The sequence below is a fragment of the Aulonocara sp. 'chitande type north' Nkhata Bay genome, linkage group LG3, assembly GCF_057382095.1.
Source record: "Aulonocara sp. 'chitande type north' Nkhata Bay isolate Kocher_YH1m ecotype deep benthic linkage group LG3, A_spYH_male_GT1.1, whole genome shotgun sequence".
Lineage (NCBI taxonomy): Eukaryota > Metazoa > Chordata > Actinopteri > Cichliformes > Cichlidae > Aulonocara > Aulonocara sp. 'chitande type north' Nkhata Bay.
In genome coordinates this window covers 38669793-38687822 of record NC_141346.1, presented here as the reverse complement: position 1 = coordinate 38687822, position 18030 = coordinate 38669793, and the positions used below count along the sequence as shown (strand labels likewise).

Sequence of the window (18030 nt, the reverse complement as noted above, 5' to 3'; positions counted from 1 at the left end):
CCACCCCTTCAGTGTGAATCAGAGAGTCAACAGAGACTCTTTGTAAAGTGCGTTAGAGACACGAGCAAAATTCGAGGACTTGAAAGACTTGAACTTGAACAAGGAATCATTTTTAACTTATCTAAACGGGACATCCTGCTTTAAAAAATGTCTGAAAACATCAAGATGGATTTACAAACTGTTCTCTGTGACATGTGTACAGAGGACAGGAAACCAGCAAAGAAGACGTGCATGAAGTGTGAGATCTCCATGTGTGTCCAGCACCTCCAGGCCCACCTGACCACACCTGTGTTACTGCAGACTCATCCTCTGACTGAACCCATGGCTTTATGTGGGAACACCAAATGTTCTCAGCACGGCAAGCTCCTGGAGTACTACTGCTTGGACGACATGACCTGTGTGTGTGTTTCCTGCGCCATTGAGGACCAGCACCGCCTACACAATATGAAGACCTTCTCCACAGCCCACAAAGAGCTCCTGGAGAAGCTGAAAGCTGAGCAGCTGATCTTACAGGAGAAAACAGACGATGAGAATGTGAGTCTGGAAAAGTGGGAGAAGAGTGAAAGAGAGAAGCTGGGTCGCTGCAGTGTGCGTCTGATTGAGGCTGTGACTAAGCTGCGTGACATCTCTCTGACCAGCGTCCAGAGCTCAGTCTCTGCTCGTATGGTGTCCCTGAAAACCAGCAAGAGCAGCCTGGAAGCAGCACAGAAGGAGAAGGACACCTTCAGATTCCTGCAGATGTATTCTCAGGTGCATCAGGATGTGGAGAAGGCCAAAGCTGTGGATCTGAGTAAAGGGCTGGAGCCGGGCAGCCATCGGGACAAACTGGTTGAGGAGATGAGACAGAATGGGGAGAAGATGGTGAAGCAAGCGTCTCAGTTCTGGGGATCATTGCTGACTCTGGTTGATCCTGAACACCACCAGGAGCTTGTTCCCACTGATTCACACCTGATCTTTGAGCCACAGACTCTGAGTCCTGGCATGTCGCTGTCCACTGACAACAGGAAGGTTTTCCACAGTCAGTGGATGAAATTTTGTTCTTCCTGCTTATTCTTCATTAAGAGTACACTTCCTGTTCCTGACTTTAAGAGATGGGTGATCAGCATTTCCAAAGACTGTGACTGGACCATTGGTGTATGTGACGACACTTACGCAACCAATATGAAGGATGGAAATGTCTATGGCCTACGCTGCCAAGGTAACCAGCTCTTCTCTCTCACAACAGAGTCTAGTTGGGTTATGAAAGAAACTCCACGTGTAATAGTGTTTGGGATGCCGAAAATTGAAACGCGCCAACAGCATTATAAGGTTTCCCAACAAGTGATCAACACTCCAGGTGGAAATGTGGAACCACAGATGACCAGACCACAAATAGTGGAAGTTGTGTGGAGCTTTCCAGACTCATTATCATTCTTCAGCAAGATCAGGCAGCACCAGAGAATAAACTTACTCACAGTAACAATCAGCTCTACCAGCTCAGACCTCAAGCCTTTTGTTTGTCTCCAGGGTTTAGAAAAGGAAGCGACAAATGTATCAATCTTTGGGTCAAAGAGTGCATTTACATTTGGACAAATTCAGCAACAATATCAGAATCAGTGGAAATGCTCATGTGGGCAGATTTATGGTGAGTCTACTGATGGATACCATTGTGGAGGGGCTTTTTATCCCATGCATTCCAAATCAACCTGCTCTTGTGGAAATATCATTGGTGCAGCACGAATCACAGCGGTGCTTTGTGAACTTCTGTAACTAATGCTCATGCTGTTGTCCAAAACCCACATCACCACATTTCTTATTAACCATGTAAGTTTTAGTTCCTCTTAAAATGCTGATTATCTGTAAATGAACATGTGGTGCTGGCTGTGCAAAAGTCTCTCTACTGCTAAAACTTGCAAAAATAGTCTAGAGTAGGGTTTTCATCATAATTGGTGCAAATTCAACACTCTTGTGCTAAATTATGGCTGGTGTATTGCTGCTTAAATATAATCGACAGCTTACTCTGTATTTGTGACATTGCGAATGTTTCTTGTTAATTAAAACCAAACTGCAAACATTACAAGGGAGCTTCAGTCAAACTTGTCTGACCAATCTTTCAGTGTGTGGTTTAGCAGTGGTGAGATATTTTCCAGAGAACTGAAACTGTTGTGGAGTGCTCCTGAGCAGGCTGAAGACTTTCACCAGAAACAGGCAAAAAAATAAATAAATGGAAAACTCAAGGATTCATCAGATTTCAAGCCATCCTCAGTTTCATTAAAAGAGAGCATCAAGGACTGCATTCATGGAGGCATTCCTGCTGGGAAAACATGTCTAACAATACACAAACAAAACGGAGAAGAACAGAGCCACAAACTGTTCTCTGTGACATGCGTGGAGCGGATAAAAGGAAACCAACAAAGAAGACGTGCAGCCTCATCCTCTGGAACTATCTTATATCCCCGTGTTTGTTGTGTTTACCATTAGTTCCAGAAGCAGTTTAAGATACAGAGTGATATAAGTGGCACAGATCTTTAGTTTCATGTGTACACACTGTAAATGATCTAATCAATAATAAAATCATTTCAGTTGACTGGATGAAATGTGCTGTGGAATTTTGTAAATAAAGTCTGCAACACGCAAAGAGCTATGATCAAGCTTTAAATTACTGCACAGGAGAGCCAACACACACATCAAACATCACAGTTCACAGTCATGCCAGCTCTGCCCTTGGGATGTCTCAGCTCCTCTTTAATACCCCTCCACACACAACTCTCTATCTTTTAGTTACAACAGGTTTCTGTCCCACGGGCTGCGGCTGGGCAGAGAGCAACTCCCACCATGTTTTCCCAGGAAGCTCCTGGCGCTGGCCCCGAGTTTCATCCTTCTGAGCATACAAAGGTTATACCTAAACACACAAATCTAAATGTGAGGATAAACTAGAACTCACATTTGTTATGGAAACATAACAAATGTGAGTTTTTGAAATATAAAAGCTGCCTTTTTTCAAACTTGAGGTTTTTTATTTAAATGCTGTCATTCTGTTCTGGGATGTGTTGTCTTATCCAGCCTTCCATTTTAAAGTGTTTGTCTCCATCAACTGGTATTGAATGTGTTACTGCTTCACAGCTGGGGTAGTTGACATGTTTTTGTATCAAAGTAACCTTTCAGCATGCTTCAAGACCACCTCTGAACATCCTCTGGGCCCTGCTTACAGGCTTTATCAATGCAGGCACTTTGTCTAATCATGTGTCTTCCATACTGGATCATGTGCATTTATCCCTGTGCAGGTTTGATGGGAGGAGGCAAAGATACTGATGTAAGTAAACAGAAATATTTAGCTTCATGTGTACACACTGTAATTGATCTAATCAATAATAAAGTCATTGGAGTTTGAAGTTGTGGAAGGTTTTTATTGACTGGATGAAATGTAACATGACTTATGAAATATAAAAACTGCCTTTTTTTTAATCTTCACTCAAATATGACAAAAAATAACAGTTTACATAAGAACAATTTGAAATGAACTGTGTGAAACTAAATACTGTTAAATACTCACACTGAAGGACTTCTGAAGCTAACATGAAGGAATCAGCTTATTTAAAGGCTTTAATCATTACAGTAAATCCACTTGAAGCTCTCGTTTGTAAAAGGAAACACAAACTAACTTTGGTATTGATCAGGAGCAGCTGAACCAGGTAAGACAAAAGTACAAATAGATTCAATAACATCTGTACTGTAAGTTCAGCACTACATTACTACATGCTGTCTGTGCTCCCAGATTGTACTCATTGCACTAACAGATCATTTATAGAAAGTATAACTCATTAAAGTGCAAAACTTTAGCAAAGGAATGACAGGTTTTCTAAAAAACAAGTCGATGTTATAATTTTGTTACAGCAATTGCAGAAACATTTAGGATGTATAAATAATTTAAGACATTTACTATAATTTTATATGTCAGTGACAAAGGCGTTTAGGAGTTTGCACTGGAATGATGAGAGAGCAGGCCTGCAGAGGTAGCCTGCATCTTACTACCTGGAAACACACTCAGACCTGGAATATTCAGAGTGTGAGGAGACCCAGAGTCTGTGTGCTGGAAAATACTTCTGTTATAGAGAGTGGAACTTACACAGCTAGAGCTGCGCTGAACGTTAACATCATACTACCTGAACGAGTATCAAAATATGTTTTTAAGTAATAAAACGTCTGCTCGCTTCAGTTTACACAAGACTAACAGACAAATGGCATGTGGGAGTCAAACCGGCGCCGCTTCTTTCTTTGCAAAGCCGGACGTTCAGCTGTCGTTCCCGAAGACGGTGTTGAGCTGCTGGGTGACTCTGATGAAGGTCGTCCTGCGGCTCAGCTCCTTCAGCTTGGCTGCACCGACATACGTGCAGGTGGAGCGGACCCCTCCCAGGATGTCTCGTATGGTGTCACCCACCGGACCTTTGTAGAGAACTTCCACGGTCTTCCCCTCCGACGCTCTGGAGGCAAAGAAAATGAATGAATGACATCTCACCTAAATAACCTTCCTCTAACAGCCAAGCACCTGACGCCAACCTGTAATCAGCCACGCCTCCCGCATGTTTCTTCATCGCCGTGTCGGAGCTCATGCCGTAAAACAGTTTGTACTTCTTGCCGTTTTTTTCGATGATCTCGCCGCTGCTCTCCGAGTGGCCGGCCAGCATACCACCGAGCATCACAAAGTCTGCTCCAGCACCTGAGAGCCAAACAAACAAACTCCGTTTTCACGCTAGTTATACTTTCTAAGACTGGAGTTCAAGTTCTCTTTGAAAACACAGCAACTCACCAAAAGCCTTGGAGACATCTCCCGGGCAAGTGCACCCCCCGTCCTGTGTGAAAGCAAACAAGGCGTTACGAGCGTGACTTTATCATGGCTGCACAACTCTAACAAATAACACTGACCTGGGAATTACAGTCAGTAGTTTCATCAGGCTACGGCCCATGAGTAATAAACTAAAGATAAATCAATGTCAGTTTCTGTCTCACAGGTCTCGGCTTAAAGGAAGAGTCCAGAACATTTTGTGTTGTTAGATGACAAGAATGAGTCTAAACTCTGTCCAGGAACAGTGGAAAACACACACAGTACATAAAAGATAGATGTAATAATAACAACAATAAAATGATCATCAGGGTAAACAGACTAAGAACATGTTATAATGAAGAGCATGCAAGTCTGAACTGTTGGGCTTTGAGAGTTTATGGTCAGATCTGGATATCAGCTGATATTATCTATTTGGCTCAAAAAAGGAAAGAAGAGGCGGGACAAACACTCTTGAACCATGCAGATGTGCACCAGAGGGGATTCTGGTTGGCAACACAAAAGGAACAACCAGCTGATCCAAGCAATCGGGGAAAGTGTAAAAGAGTAACTAAATAACTCCACGAAATAAATGTTAGGAAAGTTTGTTTAACTTGTATATCTGATTTTTAAATGACCGACCAGTAGCATCAGTCATAATATTGGTGGGGCTTGTTTTGCGCACTTCCTTTTCGAAACCTCGAACTGAGCCCTTATTTTGTTTTTGTTAAGCCACATGTCGCTGCAACAGTCACTTATTAACCACAGGAAAACCACCCTGGGTGGAGGACACCCCGCTTTACCTTCTATTTTACCCTAAATATAAATATATCCAAAATCTATTAAAATTTATATTTTGCAATAAATAAGACTTTAAGCAACGACTGAGACCATAAACACTTTAGAGGAGTGTTTACTGAGATCTCAGATGAAAAAACTCAAAAAAGGAGCAGTTTCTTATCGATGTATTAAATCTGACTCGACCACAGGAACCGCCCCCTGCTGGCCGTTAAAAAGAATGCAGGTTTTAAAGTGCATAACACAATGTACTGCCCATATTTTACATACAAGAAACAGCTAAAACTCAACCATGTGCACCTAGAAAGCTCACAAATTAATGGCATATGTTATTGATTCAAAAGGATTTAAAAAAATAAAAAATAGAACTTGTGGTTTGAGACACTCTTCTATTTCTATTCCTTCGACCACTTCCTGTGTGCTTCCTTTTAACACAGGAAACATGCCATCTTCAAACTCTTCTCATCGCGACTGCACTCACTGAGATGATGTGGCCACCCAGGCCGTGGGCTGCATCTGCACACTCAATGACGGCGCTCAGCTGAGGATAGCCAACCCCTGTCTTCTTGCGGGTGGTGCACACAGAGCCTGAAGAGGAAGGAGGAGAGAAACAGGAAACAGCAGTTTTAAGCACTGTTGAGTCTTTATGTGGCAAATGAACGTTGACTGCATGGTGGCAAATATGAATAACTATTAGCAGAGAAAAAGGAACGTAAACAAGGTGGGTAATTTTATATAAATATAGAAAATGTTCTTATAATTTAAATATGCCTGTGCAGAAAATAGGCAAGATAACCTCACGGCGAGTGAGCTAAGATCAACTGCAGAGTGCCTTAAGGCTCACCTGGTCCGATGCCTACTTTGATGATGTCGGCGCCGGCGAGGATCAGCTCTTCCACCATCTCTCCTGTTACCACGTTCCCTGCCTGAGCAAAAATAAAAATCAGCACGTATCCGAGAAATGTCGTTTTCCTCGGGCATTTAAAAGGATTCACAATCAGGAACTGACCATTATCGTGTGCGAGGGGAACTTCTCCCTGACGTCTCTGACGAAGTGGACAAAGTGCTCTGAATAACCGTTTGCCACATCCACGCAGATGTACTTCAGCTGCGGCACCGCCTCCACCACGGCCGAAATCTTCTCAAAGTCACCGTCACCGGTCCCCGTGCTGACTGCCACACTCTAAGAGACGAACACAGAAGAGTGAGACTCGTCTTACAGCTAACACGCCATTAATAACCTCGTCAGAATCACTGGTTCAAACAGCAGTGAGTACCTCCAGACATTCTGGATGCTTTTCTGCAAACTCCAACCAGTCATCCACCGTGTAATGTTTGTGGACTGTAGTGAACAGAGTAAACTGGAGGAAGACACAAAGAACAAAATTCGGTTATCCATGCAGACATACAGCAGTGCAGGAACACAGCCTATCGTACTGTGCACAAGTCTTGAGCCACCAGAGTTTCTTTATATTTTGGTAGAAAAATGGGAAATAGGTGAAGTGATTTATCGGTGCAAAAATACATGAACATACAAAATATAAGGCAAAAAAAGAATTTGCACAATTCTAACGAGTTTGAGAGTCAATATTTGGTGTGAACATCTTTATTCTTCAACACAACCTGAACTCTCTGAGGCAGATTTCTTGTGATTTCTTCAAGTAGTCTTCAGGAATAGTTCTCCAGGCTTCTTGAAGGACATTTAAAGCTCTTCTTTGGATGTTTCTGCCTTTTGTTCTGTTCTCTGTCAAGATGATCCCACGCTGCTTCAATAGCATTGAAGTCTGGACTCTGAGGAGGCCAATCCATGGCTGATAGTGATCCACTGTGTTTTTTATATTCGCGTATATTTAACTTCATTGGCAGTGTGTTTGAAACCACCGTCATGCTGAATAATGAAGCTGCTACCATTCAGTCACTTTCCAGATGGCATTGCATGGTAAATAAATGGTAAATGGCCTGTATTTATATAGCGCTTTTCTAGTCCCTAAGGACCCCAAAGCGCTTTACATATCCAGTCATCCACCCATTCACACACACATTCACACACTGGTGATGGCAAGCTACATTGTAGCCACAGCCACCCTGGGGCGCACTGACAGAGGCGAGGCTGCCGGACACTGGCGCCACCGGGCCCTCTGACCACCACCAGTAGGCAACGGGTGAAGTGTCTTGCCCAAGGACACAACGACCGAGACTGGTTTATTTTGAGATGTACAGAAAAGTGGTGTCACTGCTGTTGGGATTAAATAATTTGCTTTTTATTAATAATGAATAATGAGTGTTATAAAGTTATACATAGTAGTATTAAGTGGACACAGCCCTGAAAAATAAAGGCATGAGACCGTGTGTCCTTGGGGAGTAGAAAGCTGCAGACTCTCGCTCACACTTGCCTGGGAAAATGTAGATAAGAGGGAACCATCTCTAGTGGAAAGTTACAGGGACACTGTTGTTTAGACTAGAATGAGAGAACTTCTGTAATAAAACTGTTGGGGGCGCACCACCATTTTGAGATCCGCGGCAACGTGTCATGCAGGGCGCATCTCCCTTCTAGAAGTAATGTGAAAGAGAAATAAAGTGTTAAATGGTCTTCTGAGCAGTGTTTTGTCTTCCATCGGATGCCTCTGAGGAATCAAAAGAACTGGTGAATTGTTGATATTTACACTGCTCATGCCATCTGATGGCCATTAGGGGCAGTATTAATGAATGACACACACACACACACACACACACACACACACACACACACAAAAAAGTGTGTGTTTGTGATGTGGTTGTCATCTTTTTGTGGCTGAGAAGGTTAATAGAATTGTAAGATAATACAAAGAAACACACAGTTATTTGGATTATCATTCTATTGATATAGAAATATTCCACATGTAAGCCACCAATATTTAAACTAAGGCATCAGACTCTTCCTGTTTTTAATCCCCCGTTCAGCAGGGACAGGTAAGAGAATCAGTGCCCATCCTCAGGTGTGTAATGTAGGGATTACTGGCACTCACATTACTCATGGCTTAGATAAATTTAGGTTCACCTACTTCTATTCGGACTACTTTAATCACTTCTCATTGAAATAATACATAACAGCAAACATTTCTGCACCTGGTGCAAAGCCACAGCCATCTCAAAGGTCCCCACAGTGTCCATGTTAGCAGCGATGATGGGGATCCCTCTGTAGCTGCCCTTAGAGTTCCTGAAGGTAAAGCTCCTCATCAGGTCAACCTGTGGTAGATGAGGAGGCCACAAAAATTACTTAAGAATTAATTTATGCAACCAGCTGGCAAAACATTTATTTTAGTTATTTGGAATTCCCATCAATGATTTGCGGTGACTCGCAGAGCCACACAAGACTGTATTTTGTGCCCCTTTTAAAGCACTGTCGCATGGCCTGTGGGCTCACTTTCCAAGAATAGCTAATGGTTTAGCAAATGGAAACATCTGCATGTAGGTCAGTCTGCTTTCCTGTGGAAACTGCGCACAGCTGCATTACCCACCTCGCTCCTAGACTTCAGCGTACTCCGTTTTGGCCGGAGGAGCACATCCTTGAAGTCTAGCTTGATGTCATTCTCTATACGAGGCATTTCCGAAAAGAAGCAGCAGCAGCCGGTCTAACAGGGAAAAAGATGGAGCAGTGCGAATCTATGAAAGAGAGGAAAGTTCATGTTAAGGGGACACCCCTTACTTTGTCATTCATACAGCCATGTATATGAAAAACAAGTAACTGTAAGCAGGTACGCACAAAGTTGACGTCAGGAGGGACCCTCAAAAAGCCAAGAATCCTTCAAGGACTGAAAAAGAGACTCGGGGAAAATCCGGGACTGCGTTATGAAAATGGACTAAGTCCTTCTGTAGCTAATGAGTCCTGCTTTTTTAGCTCCGATGCCAAAATTCAAGGTTACACCACATAACGGGGTTAATAGCTGAAGTCACTCACAGACCGTTCATGTAAGCATGAGCTAATAACAATAAAATGAGTGAGTTATCTACCATTTTAATAATTTACCAAAACAAAGAAGTACTTACCGTTGGGAAAATAACAGATCTGGTCCGAACCTCACCGCTTCAGCTTCCGTCTCCACTGGCGGGAAACTTTATTGTGGCGGACACCCGCTGGCACCCGCCTTGTAGTTTTTAAGGGGTTCTGCTCGGAGGAGACGACGCACGTAAAAACTACTAACTCGACTTGCGCTTTACGTCATGTGGTACTGATGTCGTAAGGATTTTTAAGGTACTTGGGTGAGAAATTTGGGTTTGCTTTTCTTGTGACCTGGCTCCAGTTAACGTAAAGTCATTTAGGTTTGAATGTTGTGTTTGTTTGTTTGTTTGTTTTTGCGGAAAATAAAATATATAAACCGGAAATCCACGAAGCGGAACGGTTAACGTACAAACGAGAAGGGGGAAAGACACAGGAAGTATCCACTGATTTTCTGTGAAGAGGAGGAATATCGCGTATCTTCATCAAAATACCACATCGAAACCTAAAATTCCAGAACGTAGTTGGAGATATTTTACATTCCTTTAATATATACTCGCACCACTGATCCCACTTGACTGATATTTCTACGAAGAAGTCAACAAAGATGCTGATTAAAGTGAAGGTAAGGTCCGTCATACTGAACGATTTGAGACTCGTCTTGTTATTACTGACTCACTGCCTCTGCTGGATCCGTTGAAAAAAATTTTCTTAACAATGTTTTTATCACAGACACTCACTGGCAAGGAGATAGAGATTGACATAGAGCCCACAGATAAGGTACATGTTTATCTTTTTTTGATGTGCGCAGATAGTAAGTCGCTGTGTTTTTCAGTGCATTTAATTCACGTCCATCCAGGTGGAGCGGATTAAAGAAAGGGTGGAGGAGAAAGAGGGGATCCCTCCCCAACAGCAGAGGCTAATCTACAGTGGAAAACAGATGTAAGACCCGGATACAGTTTTTTTATTAAAGAGTGAGGTTGGGGATGTATTTAATGGAAGCACCTGCACACAGTGTAGTTTATTACAGTAAATCTCTTAAAATAAATATCCCAGTGTAGCAAGTGCTCACTAGTGCACCACGTGTATCTGCCAGAAATCAGTTAGCCTTAGTTTAAAATGAAACTATACTTAAGATTTATATCTGTCACAGAAACAAATCTGCATTGGCATGCTAATACTGATAGGAAGGGCAAGAGCAGAATGATCAACTTTACCTCAGGTTAATGTACCCAGGCGAATTATAAAATGTATTAAATTTATAGTTAAAATCAGTCAAATATATGCTAAAGGCCATTTCATGCCATTGTGCCAACGAGACTTAGATCAGCTGACTGGAGCAAGAAGGAAACATAGGACTCAAAAATCCATCTGCACATATAGGTTTTTATTTTATAAAGTGTAAATTTTACAAAATCCACTTTGCACCTATATACTGCATTTTAGGAACAACCACAGACACATTGCTGACCTCGTTTTAATTTGAAAACTGCAGGGTGGTGCTTGAATGTGGATGGGGTGAAACAATGACTCCCACATTTGCCACCATATTCAGCCTTATCAGGCACAAAAATGCAGCTAAATCATTACGAGTTAGATTCATAAACATAATTTTTTGCTGTTTGCAAAGCAGTCGAGTCTAAAGGGTCACTTTAGTTGTTAGCAGTGACTCTGTAAGGTTTATGGTGAGATAACTGCCTTTTACTCATCGTTGAATTTTAGTAACGTTTACAGCTTATTGTTGTTCTAAAGAAGGAAATCTCTTGTCTTAATTTTTGCTACCGCTTCTCTTCTGAAGCAGCATTTTTTTTATAATACAAAGAACTACAGATGTACGTCGACATTATCCTCAAAACGTTTAGGGAAAAGTTCCACATCTTTACCTGCTTAAACTGTTTTACGTATTAAAATAAATCATTTGTGTCAGATGGATTTTCATTAAAAAAAAAAAAAAAAAAAGAGTATTGAATGCATCGTCTCTTTCCTCAGGAATGATGAGAAAACAGCAGCAGACTATAAAATCCAGGGAGGCTCCGTTCTCCACCTGGTACTTGCTCTGAGAGGAGGATGCCTGCTCCACCATCGCACAACACTCTGTTCTACACCTGCGGTGTAGCCTTCACCGCTGCCTCAGCTGTTGCCCTGCCTGCACGAAGCAAGAACAGTGACGACTCCGAGCCAGCGGCTGCTGGATCACCAGGTGGTATTGTAGCCAAGACGGAGCCTTGGTCTAAAAAGTCTGATCGGGCTCTCTTTATTTCAGACATTTCCCTGCAACCAACAGTGTGTTGGCCACAAACGCTCCCTCCTTCCACACTGTAAATTTGCCACGGTGCGACACCCTTATGTAGTTGAAAAGTTTCTCAGAATTAAAGAAAATTTTGTCTTCAAGTCAACAAATCACTTATTTTATCTGAAGCAGACAGGCCCGAGGTTTTCGAGGCATGTAAAAAAGTTACTTTAGTTCCACTAATGATAACACTGATGACTGGACTGCGATGCTGCCTCCAAACTTTCTTTAATTGATTTTTTTTTTTTTTATGCTGTGTACATGTTTTGTTATTCTTATATGATGCAGATGTGCAGTAGCGTAGTTAGATTTGAGGAGGATGAATCGCTGCATATGTAAAAGGATAGTTCCACATTTAAGGAAAGCCACCGACTCATTCTTCATGGGAAACCGACGTACCTCTCGCATCTGATCACTCAACATGAAGTCACTATCATCAGCTGGTTAAATTGCTTGTTTGTGTAGCACGAATAAGCTCCTTTACCGGGCGTGTCCCGAGAAAGTCCTTTAAATTACGCTTATAGAAGGTTTAAATGCAAAAGCTCACATGCAACAGTCAGAAACACAAGCTGTAGAATAAGTACTTTATAAATCAAAACACAAAAGTTCAAAATGAGTAAAAAAATGTAGATAGACTGAGTAGTGCAAGGTGCAAACTGTGCTATAGTGATGAATGGAAAAATAACCCAGCAATAAGACCGGCTGCACTCTTTAGGTGACAGATTTCCTTTGTTAGCATCTCTAAATCTTTTATTAACATGTCACATGACACATGTCGGTTTAATATGTGCAAAAAATAAGTGTTTAAAACAGAAACTGTGTTTCAGTCTTCTTCTTAACCCACAGTGAAATGTCATTTCTAACTGTGAATTTTCCACTTGGATTATGTTCCTAAAAGAAGACCAAGCGAGTTAAATGGCGACACGATGTAGTGTTTGTAAGTGGGTTTCTTCTCCCAGTCTTTGTGCTGATCTACCTGCCTGCTGGATGTAACCCTAACAGATCCATAATTTGTTGGACAGAGAGAATTTTTGTAGTTTTGCTTCCGTTCTCCACCGCAGTGGCTTTTAAATCAAACAGACCAGATGTGATTGAAGTGCAGACCTGCAGCTTTCAAAGAGTTTAACAGAATTGCATAAACTGTTTAGGAATTAGAGCCATTTTTAGAGGCTCAGAAAGCACAAAATAAAATTGGGTTTTTATCAATACTTTGATGAAGTCAACCACTGAAGTCTGTAGCCCATGGACGTTACCATTACTGCAGCCAGCTTCAGTCGCTGCTTGTTTGTGGGTCTCTCTGTCATCAATTTTGTATTCAGCAGTTGAAAGCGTGCTCTGTTGGTTTGAGATCAGATGACTGACTCGCCCATTGATAAATCTCATTTCTTTGCCTTTAGAAACTCTTGGGTTGCTTTTGCAGTTTGCTTTGTCTCATTTATGCATTTGCACAGTGAAGCTCTGTCTGACCAGCTTTGCAGCATTTGCCTAAATCTGAGCAGAGAGTACGACCCTGCACACTTCACAGTTCATCCTGCTGCTTCTATCTACAGCCACATCATCAGTAAACACTAGTACCCCCCCAGTGCACCTAACAGCCAAACGTCCCCATGAGCTAGTCTGGGTTGCATCTGTCCAGAACAGCGTGAGCTCTTCTAGTTGTTTTCCGGCAGTCTGATGTGTCCTTCCTGTTCTCGAGTCTAGTTTGCACCTTGTTGTAAACCTTCTGTATTAACATTCATGAAAGTGTGTCGTGATTGTAGACTTTCACAGCGATGCACCTTCTTCCTCAAGCGTGTGCTTGACTTGTTTTAATGTTTCTCTTTTAATTTAGTCTTCTGTGGTATTGCTGAGCTCTGCATTCATTTAATATTTTTGGAAGAATGTGTCGGATTGTTGATCAGACAGGTTTATTTTAGCTCTTCAGCCTAATGATGGTCTCCCTCACTTACACTAACATGTCTTGGGCCTCCTCATATTTAGAGTTTTAGTGAAAAGCTTTAAATTATAAATTCAACACATGGAATCAGCTTCAAATATTAACGAGGAGCAGGCCTCTGAAAATGGGAGACTGTATAAAAATGACTATATAATGTCTGTTTAATTCATAAACGGTTAATGTTAATTTTTATTTAAAATGCTTGAGTGAAATTATATCTAGACTGTTTCATTTAAAAACATATCTGCTGTGATCGTGTACAGAGGCAAAGTGTCTTTGTGCAACAAATTATGGACCAAACTATGTGAGAGTGGTGAAAGTCTTCATGAATCTGCATTTCCTAAAATCTAAAACTATTCCTGTGATGCAGACCAACATGTGATGTCAGGAAAATCTCCTGCAACTTGTTCTAAATCATGGACCACATATGGTAGTTGATTGTAAGCCTGCTTTATAAGCAGCCTGAGCATGTCCGTTGGGTAAGCTACTGATTTATTTAATGTGTTGGGCAGAGTTGGTTTTTGCTCTCATTGCATATTTGACTGTAGTGAGGAGCGCGGCTTCAGTTTACGTGGTTTGTTTGTTTGAGAAGCATTGCTGTGTGAGTTCCCACGTTGCTCCCACCAGTGTGTGACGAGTTATGAGAAACTGACTTTTGCTTTGGATTGATCTGTCAGTAGAATAAATTTGATCCTGCAAACGACTCGTGTTTACTGCTTTCTGTTTCTGATCTGTGTTTGTTTGTTTGTCCGCAAACTCCACCGTCAGGAGTTAAACAACCAAACGTGGCACTCAGTTACATCTTACGTCCCTAAGGGTTTTTATCTACATCTGATATTATGATGTCATTGTGTTGCCTAGCAACCACCTACCAATGGCTCAAAGTGATCAGTTTTTAGCATTTTTGCCCTTACAATACCTCAAAAATAGCTTCCATCATTTTATTTCATGACGGTAACATCTCATTTCAATAAGTCACATCTAAATGGTAAATGGCCTGTATTTATATAGCGCTTTACTAGTCCCTAAGGACCCCAAAGCGCTTTACACATCCAGTCATGCACCCATTCACACACTGGTGATGGCAAGCTACATTGTAGCCACAGCCACCCTGGGGCGCACTGACAGAGGCGAGGCTCTGGCGCCACCGGGCCCTCTGACCACCACCAGTAGGCAACGGGTGAAGCGTCTTGCCCAAGGACACAACGACCGAGACTGTCCAAGCCGGGGCTCAAACCAGCAACCTTCCGATTACAAGGCGAACTCCCAACTCTTGAGCCACATCTCAAAATTTCTAATACTCAAAAGCTAAATTATGTATGATATATTGTGATGTCACCACATTGCTTGGCAACCACCTATCAGCGAGCTAAAATAACGTGTTTTTTTTTTTTAGACCTTTCTATGATCCATCCTATCGTTTTCATTTCACAACAACCTTTAGATCCACAAAAGTTGAATTATATACATTTTGCAACCACGCAGCAACAGGCTGAAATGACCCATAATGTAAACCTATAAACGGCATCTAGCACCCCTATCTTTTTTTTAACCTTTCTCAGTGTGATCAAGTGTATCAGTCTGCCAACAGCATGAACAGGTCAGACAACACCGGACCATGGACACGTAACTAGATGATTAAGTTCAACTGAAGCTGCAAAAACGAAGACATGAGAACGCTTCCTCACATATGTTTTTAATTCTTCTCACACACTCATCGCCAACATGTACATTTACATTTTCAACACAGAAGTAGGCTTGAGACTTGAGTCTCAGCACGGAAGGTAAAATGCATCTTAAATTAGAGACAGATTTAAAAATGGCATTCTTATTACAGCGTATGTGGTTATTATAACATATTGCAAGTAGGGAACTTTCATATCACCTTAGCTACTTTCATATCACCTTAGCTATTTGCACATACAACAAAAATAGTTCCACCACACTTAAGGTCTGTTTTTGGTCTAAATGCAAGCAAGAAGCGCAGCTGCAGCACATCAGGGAAGGAAAGTCGGCGCTGCGGTGCTTTAAGTAACACAGATCAAGCTTCAAACTTTGTGTTACACCTGGCACAGTTTGCATTGTCGTGTCACATAAAGTTGCAGCATTTTGTTTCAGAGTTGAAAAAGTTTTCAGGCCTGCATCATAAAAACTGATGGAAATGTCACGATCGAAGGTGTTCACATTAAAAGCATCCTTTGAAATTATTTTGTGTACATTTATAGATAGATAGACATAAATGAGGCCTTAATTAAAAATTCAAACATTAGTCAGTGGTTATTTTTATTTACTAAGAAACAATCTACAGACTGTTATGACACTGGTGTAAATGCACAATCAGGCACAAAACACATCATTGTACTTGTAAAGACATCCAAGAAACCCTGCGCCTCTTACAGTTTAAGACAAATCTCTACAACACTGGTTTCTAACACTTATCATCCTCTTGTGTGACTGAGACTCCTGAGGAATAAATATCTAAAGCACCAGTACAGACATATACCACTAACAAACTGGTTTTCAAACAAGCCGTCAGCCGGATGTGTTTGGTTTTAGGCAGTGTACTGTATGTAAGGAGAAGGCAGTGGGGATGCCCTGAGACACTAGTGTAAAACTAGGAAGGCTGTGGATACAGGAGTGAGTGTTTATGTGCGTGGGAGTGTTGTTACCAGAATGTACAGGACAATCATAACATAACCAGACAGCATGTAATGAGTTCATTCAGGGGTGCGTGTTCAGATTTTGCTGGTAGCAGTCGTAATATTGCACTAAAATGTCGTCTACTTCATTACTTTATTCGAAAATATCATTTTGTTGTAAAGCTGTTGTGCTTATGCCTTACACAAAGCATAAAACCGATTTCAACAAAGCTACAAAGTAAAGCTACAAAAACATTTTCATCAGAGGTCATGAAACACTTAAACGCAGGCGTTCACGCGAGCAAAGCATGGAGAAAACGAGCGCGACTCACCAGCGGGCTCCTTTCAGCCCGTGCTGCTGTGTAGTGTGTTTTTTTTTTTGGGGGGGGTTTGCTTCATTTTCTTTTGATAAAAGAAAAGAAAAAGTCCCCACATCTGTCAAAATGCAGCTGGAATGGCACACGAGCACAGGAGTATATTCTAATTAAGGCAATTAAGAAAAAAACCTGTGCACCACTAATACAATACAGGTGTCCCACATTCACACTTCGAAGAATACAAAAAGAGCTGACATGAATACGGTGTTAGAAAACACTAAAATTAATATATTAATAGTACTAGAAAAACTTAAGCAATTATCACAATTACAAAGTAAATGAATGAGAAATGTTTCAGAATTAAAGTTAAACACAAAAACAGTATTAGTGTACATCACAACATGAAATGACTTGATCTGAATCGGATTTTCACAATCAAAATGCAGCTCGGGTGTGCTGAACGCATGAAAACACAGATTAACAACATCAAAAAAACTAAGAACAAAAAAAAGCGTTGAAGTCATCACGGTCAGTCTTGTGATAGAAATTTAAAAAAAAAAACGTATAAAAAAAGTCGCTCTTACAGCGAGAGTTTGCAGATAGTGAATAAAGGGCAGGGCGATGATGATGATGATGAAATGGAAGGTGCTAACCTTTGTTTATTGCACTTTTGATGGACCCCAGACAGGAAGGTTTGAGGCCAGACTACTTAATTTGACATCAAATAAAAGACTAGGCGTGGGGGCACGTGTATAGATGTGTGTTTTCATGTGTGTGTGTGTGTGTGTGCGTGTGCACCCACGTGGGTGTCTGAATATGTTTGGTGAGCAGGTGAGATGTGAAAAGTTGCACTTCAGCAGTCTGCTGATTTGCGGTTGTCTCTGTCCTCCTTCGACAGAGGAGCCCTAGCCTCCTTCATTTCCTCGCCTTCCTCGCCGCTCCCGCTGCTGCTGCTGTCGCTTTCGGCCGGATAAACGACCATACAGAACTTCTGGCCCACGTATGTCATTTTATCTGAGAGAAGAGAGCAAAAGAAAAGGAGTGAGGACAGATTGAGGTGCAGGCTGTCTGACTACATGATGCAGTTATTAAATAGCATAAAGAAAAACAACTGCTATTACTTGTAGTTATACTATTTTATAACATTGCGGTCGTGGAGTGGACATCCTAACAAATTCACATCAAAGTCAACTACAAACAACCCAAGAGCTACATCTCATGACACGAAGTTCCACTGGTCATGATTGCTTCTGTAAATATCTAATTATTTTAAAGC

General features: G+C 41.5%; 4 protein-coding genes across 6 annotated transcripts in view; 2 read left to right on the top strand and 2 right to left on the bottom strand.

Moving 5' to 3' along the window:
• On the top strand, positions 1-2569 carry LOC147335589 (uncharacterized). The gene has a single exon (XM_086280039.1). It carries the CDS (start codon positions 148-150, stop codon positions 1747-1749), a length of 1602 nt encoding a protein of 533 aa, XP_086136165.1. The 5' UTR covers positions 1-147; the 3' UTR covers positions 1750-2569.
• Positions 2570-3365: 796 nt separating this feature from the next.
• gmpr2 (guanosine monophosphate reductase 2) lies at positions 3366-9848 on the bottom strand. Of its 3 annotated transcripts, none has more exons than XM_086280051.1 (10): positions 9623-9848; positions 9094-9238; positions 8702-8821; positions 6874-6957; positions 6606-6779; positions 6441-6522; positions 6078-6184; positions 4787-4829; positions 4537-4696; positions 3366-4460 (listed from the first exon to the last, which is right to left on the bottom strand). In XM_086280051.1, exons 2-10 carry the CDS (start codon positions 9178-9180, stop codon positions 4271-4273), a joined length of 1047 nt encoding a protein of 348 aa, XP_086136177.1. In that variant the 5' UTR covers positions 9181-9238; positions 9623-9848; the 3' UTR covers positions 3366-4270. The 3 variants fall into 3 exon arrangements, with proteins under 3 accessions (XP_086136177.1, XP_086136185.1, XP_086136194.1); XM_086280059.1 differs by lacking the exon at positions 9623-9848 and adding an exon at positions 9335-9566; XM_086280068.1 differs by lacking the exon at positions 9623-9848 and adding an exon at positions 9339-9566.
• Positions 9482-14501, top strand: nedd8 (NEDD8 ubiquitin like modifier). Its single transcript, XM_086280080.1, has 4 exons — positions 9482-10197; positions 10305-10352; positions 10432-10514; positions 11562-14501. Exons 1-4 carry the CDS (start codon positions 10180-10182, stop codon positions 11686-11688), a joined length of 276 nt encoding a protein of 91 aa, XP_086136206.1. The 5' UTR covers positions 9482-10179; the 3' UTR covers positions 11689-14501.
• Positions 14502-15478: 977 nt separating this feature from the next.
• The window catches only part of slc7a8a (solute carrier family 7 member 8a), a 29043-nt gene continuing 26491 nt past the window's right edge, over positions 15479-18030 (bottom strand). Inside the window, exon 11 of the mRNA XM_086279994.1 lies at positions 15479-17768. Coding sequence (XP_086136120.1) covers positions 17608-17768 — 161 coding nt within the window. The 3' untranslated portion in view covers positions 15479-17607. The remainder of the gene's footprint in view (positions 17769-18030) is intronic.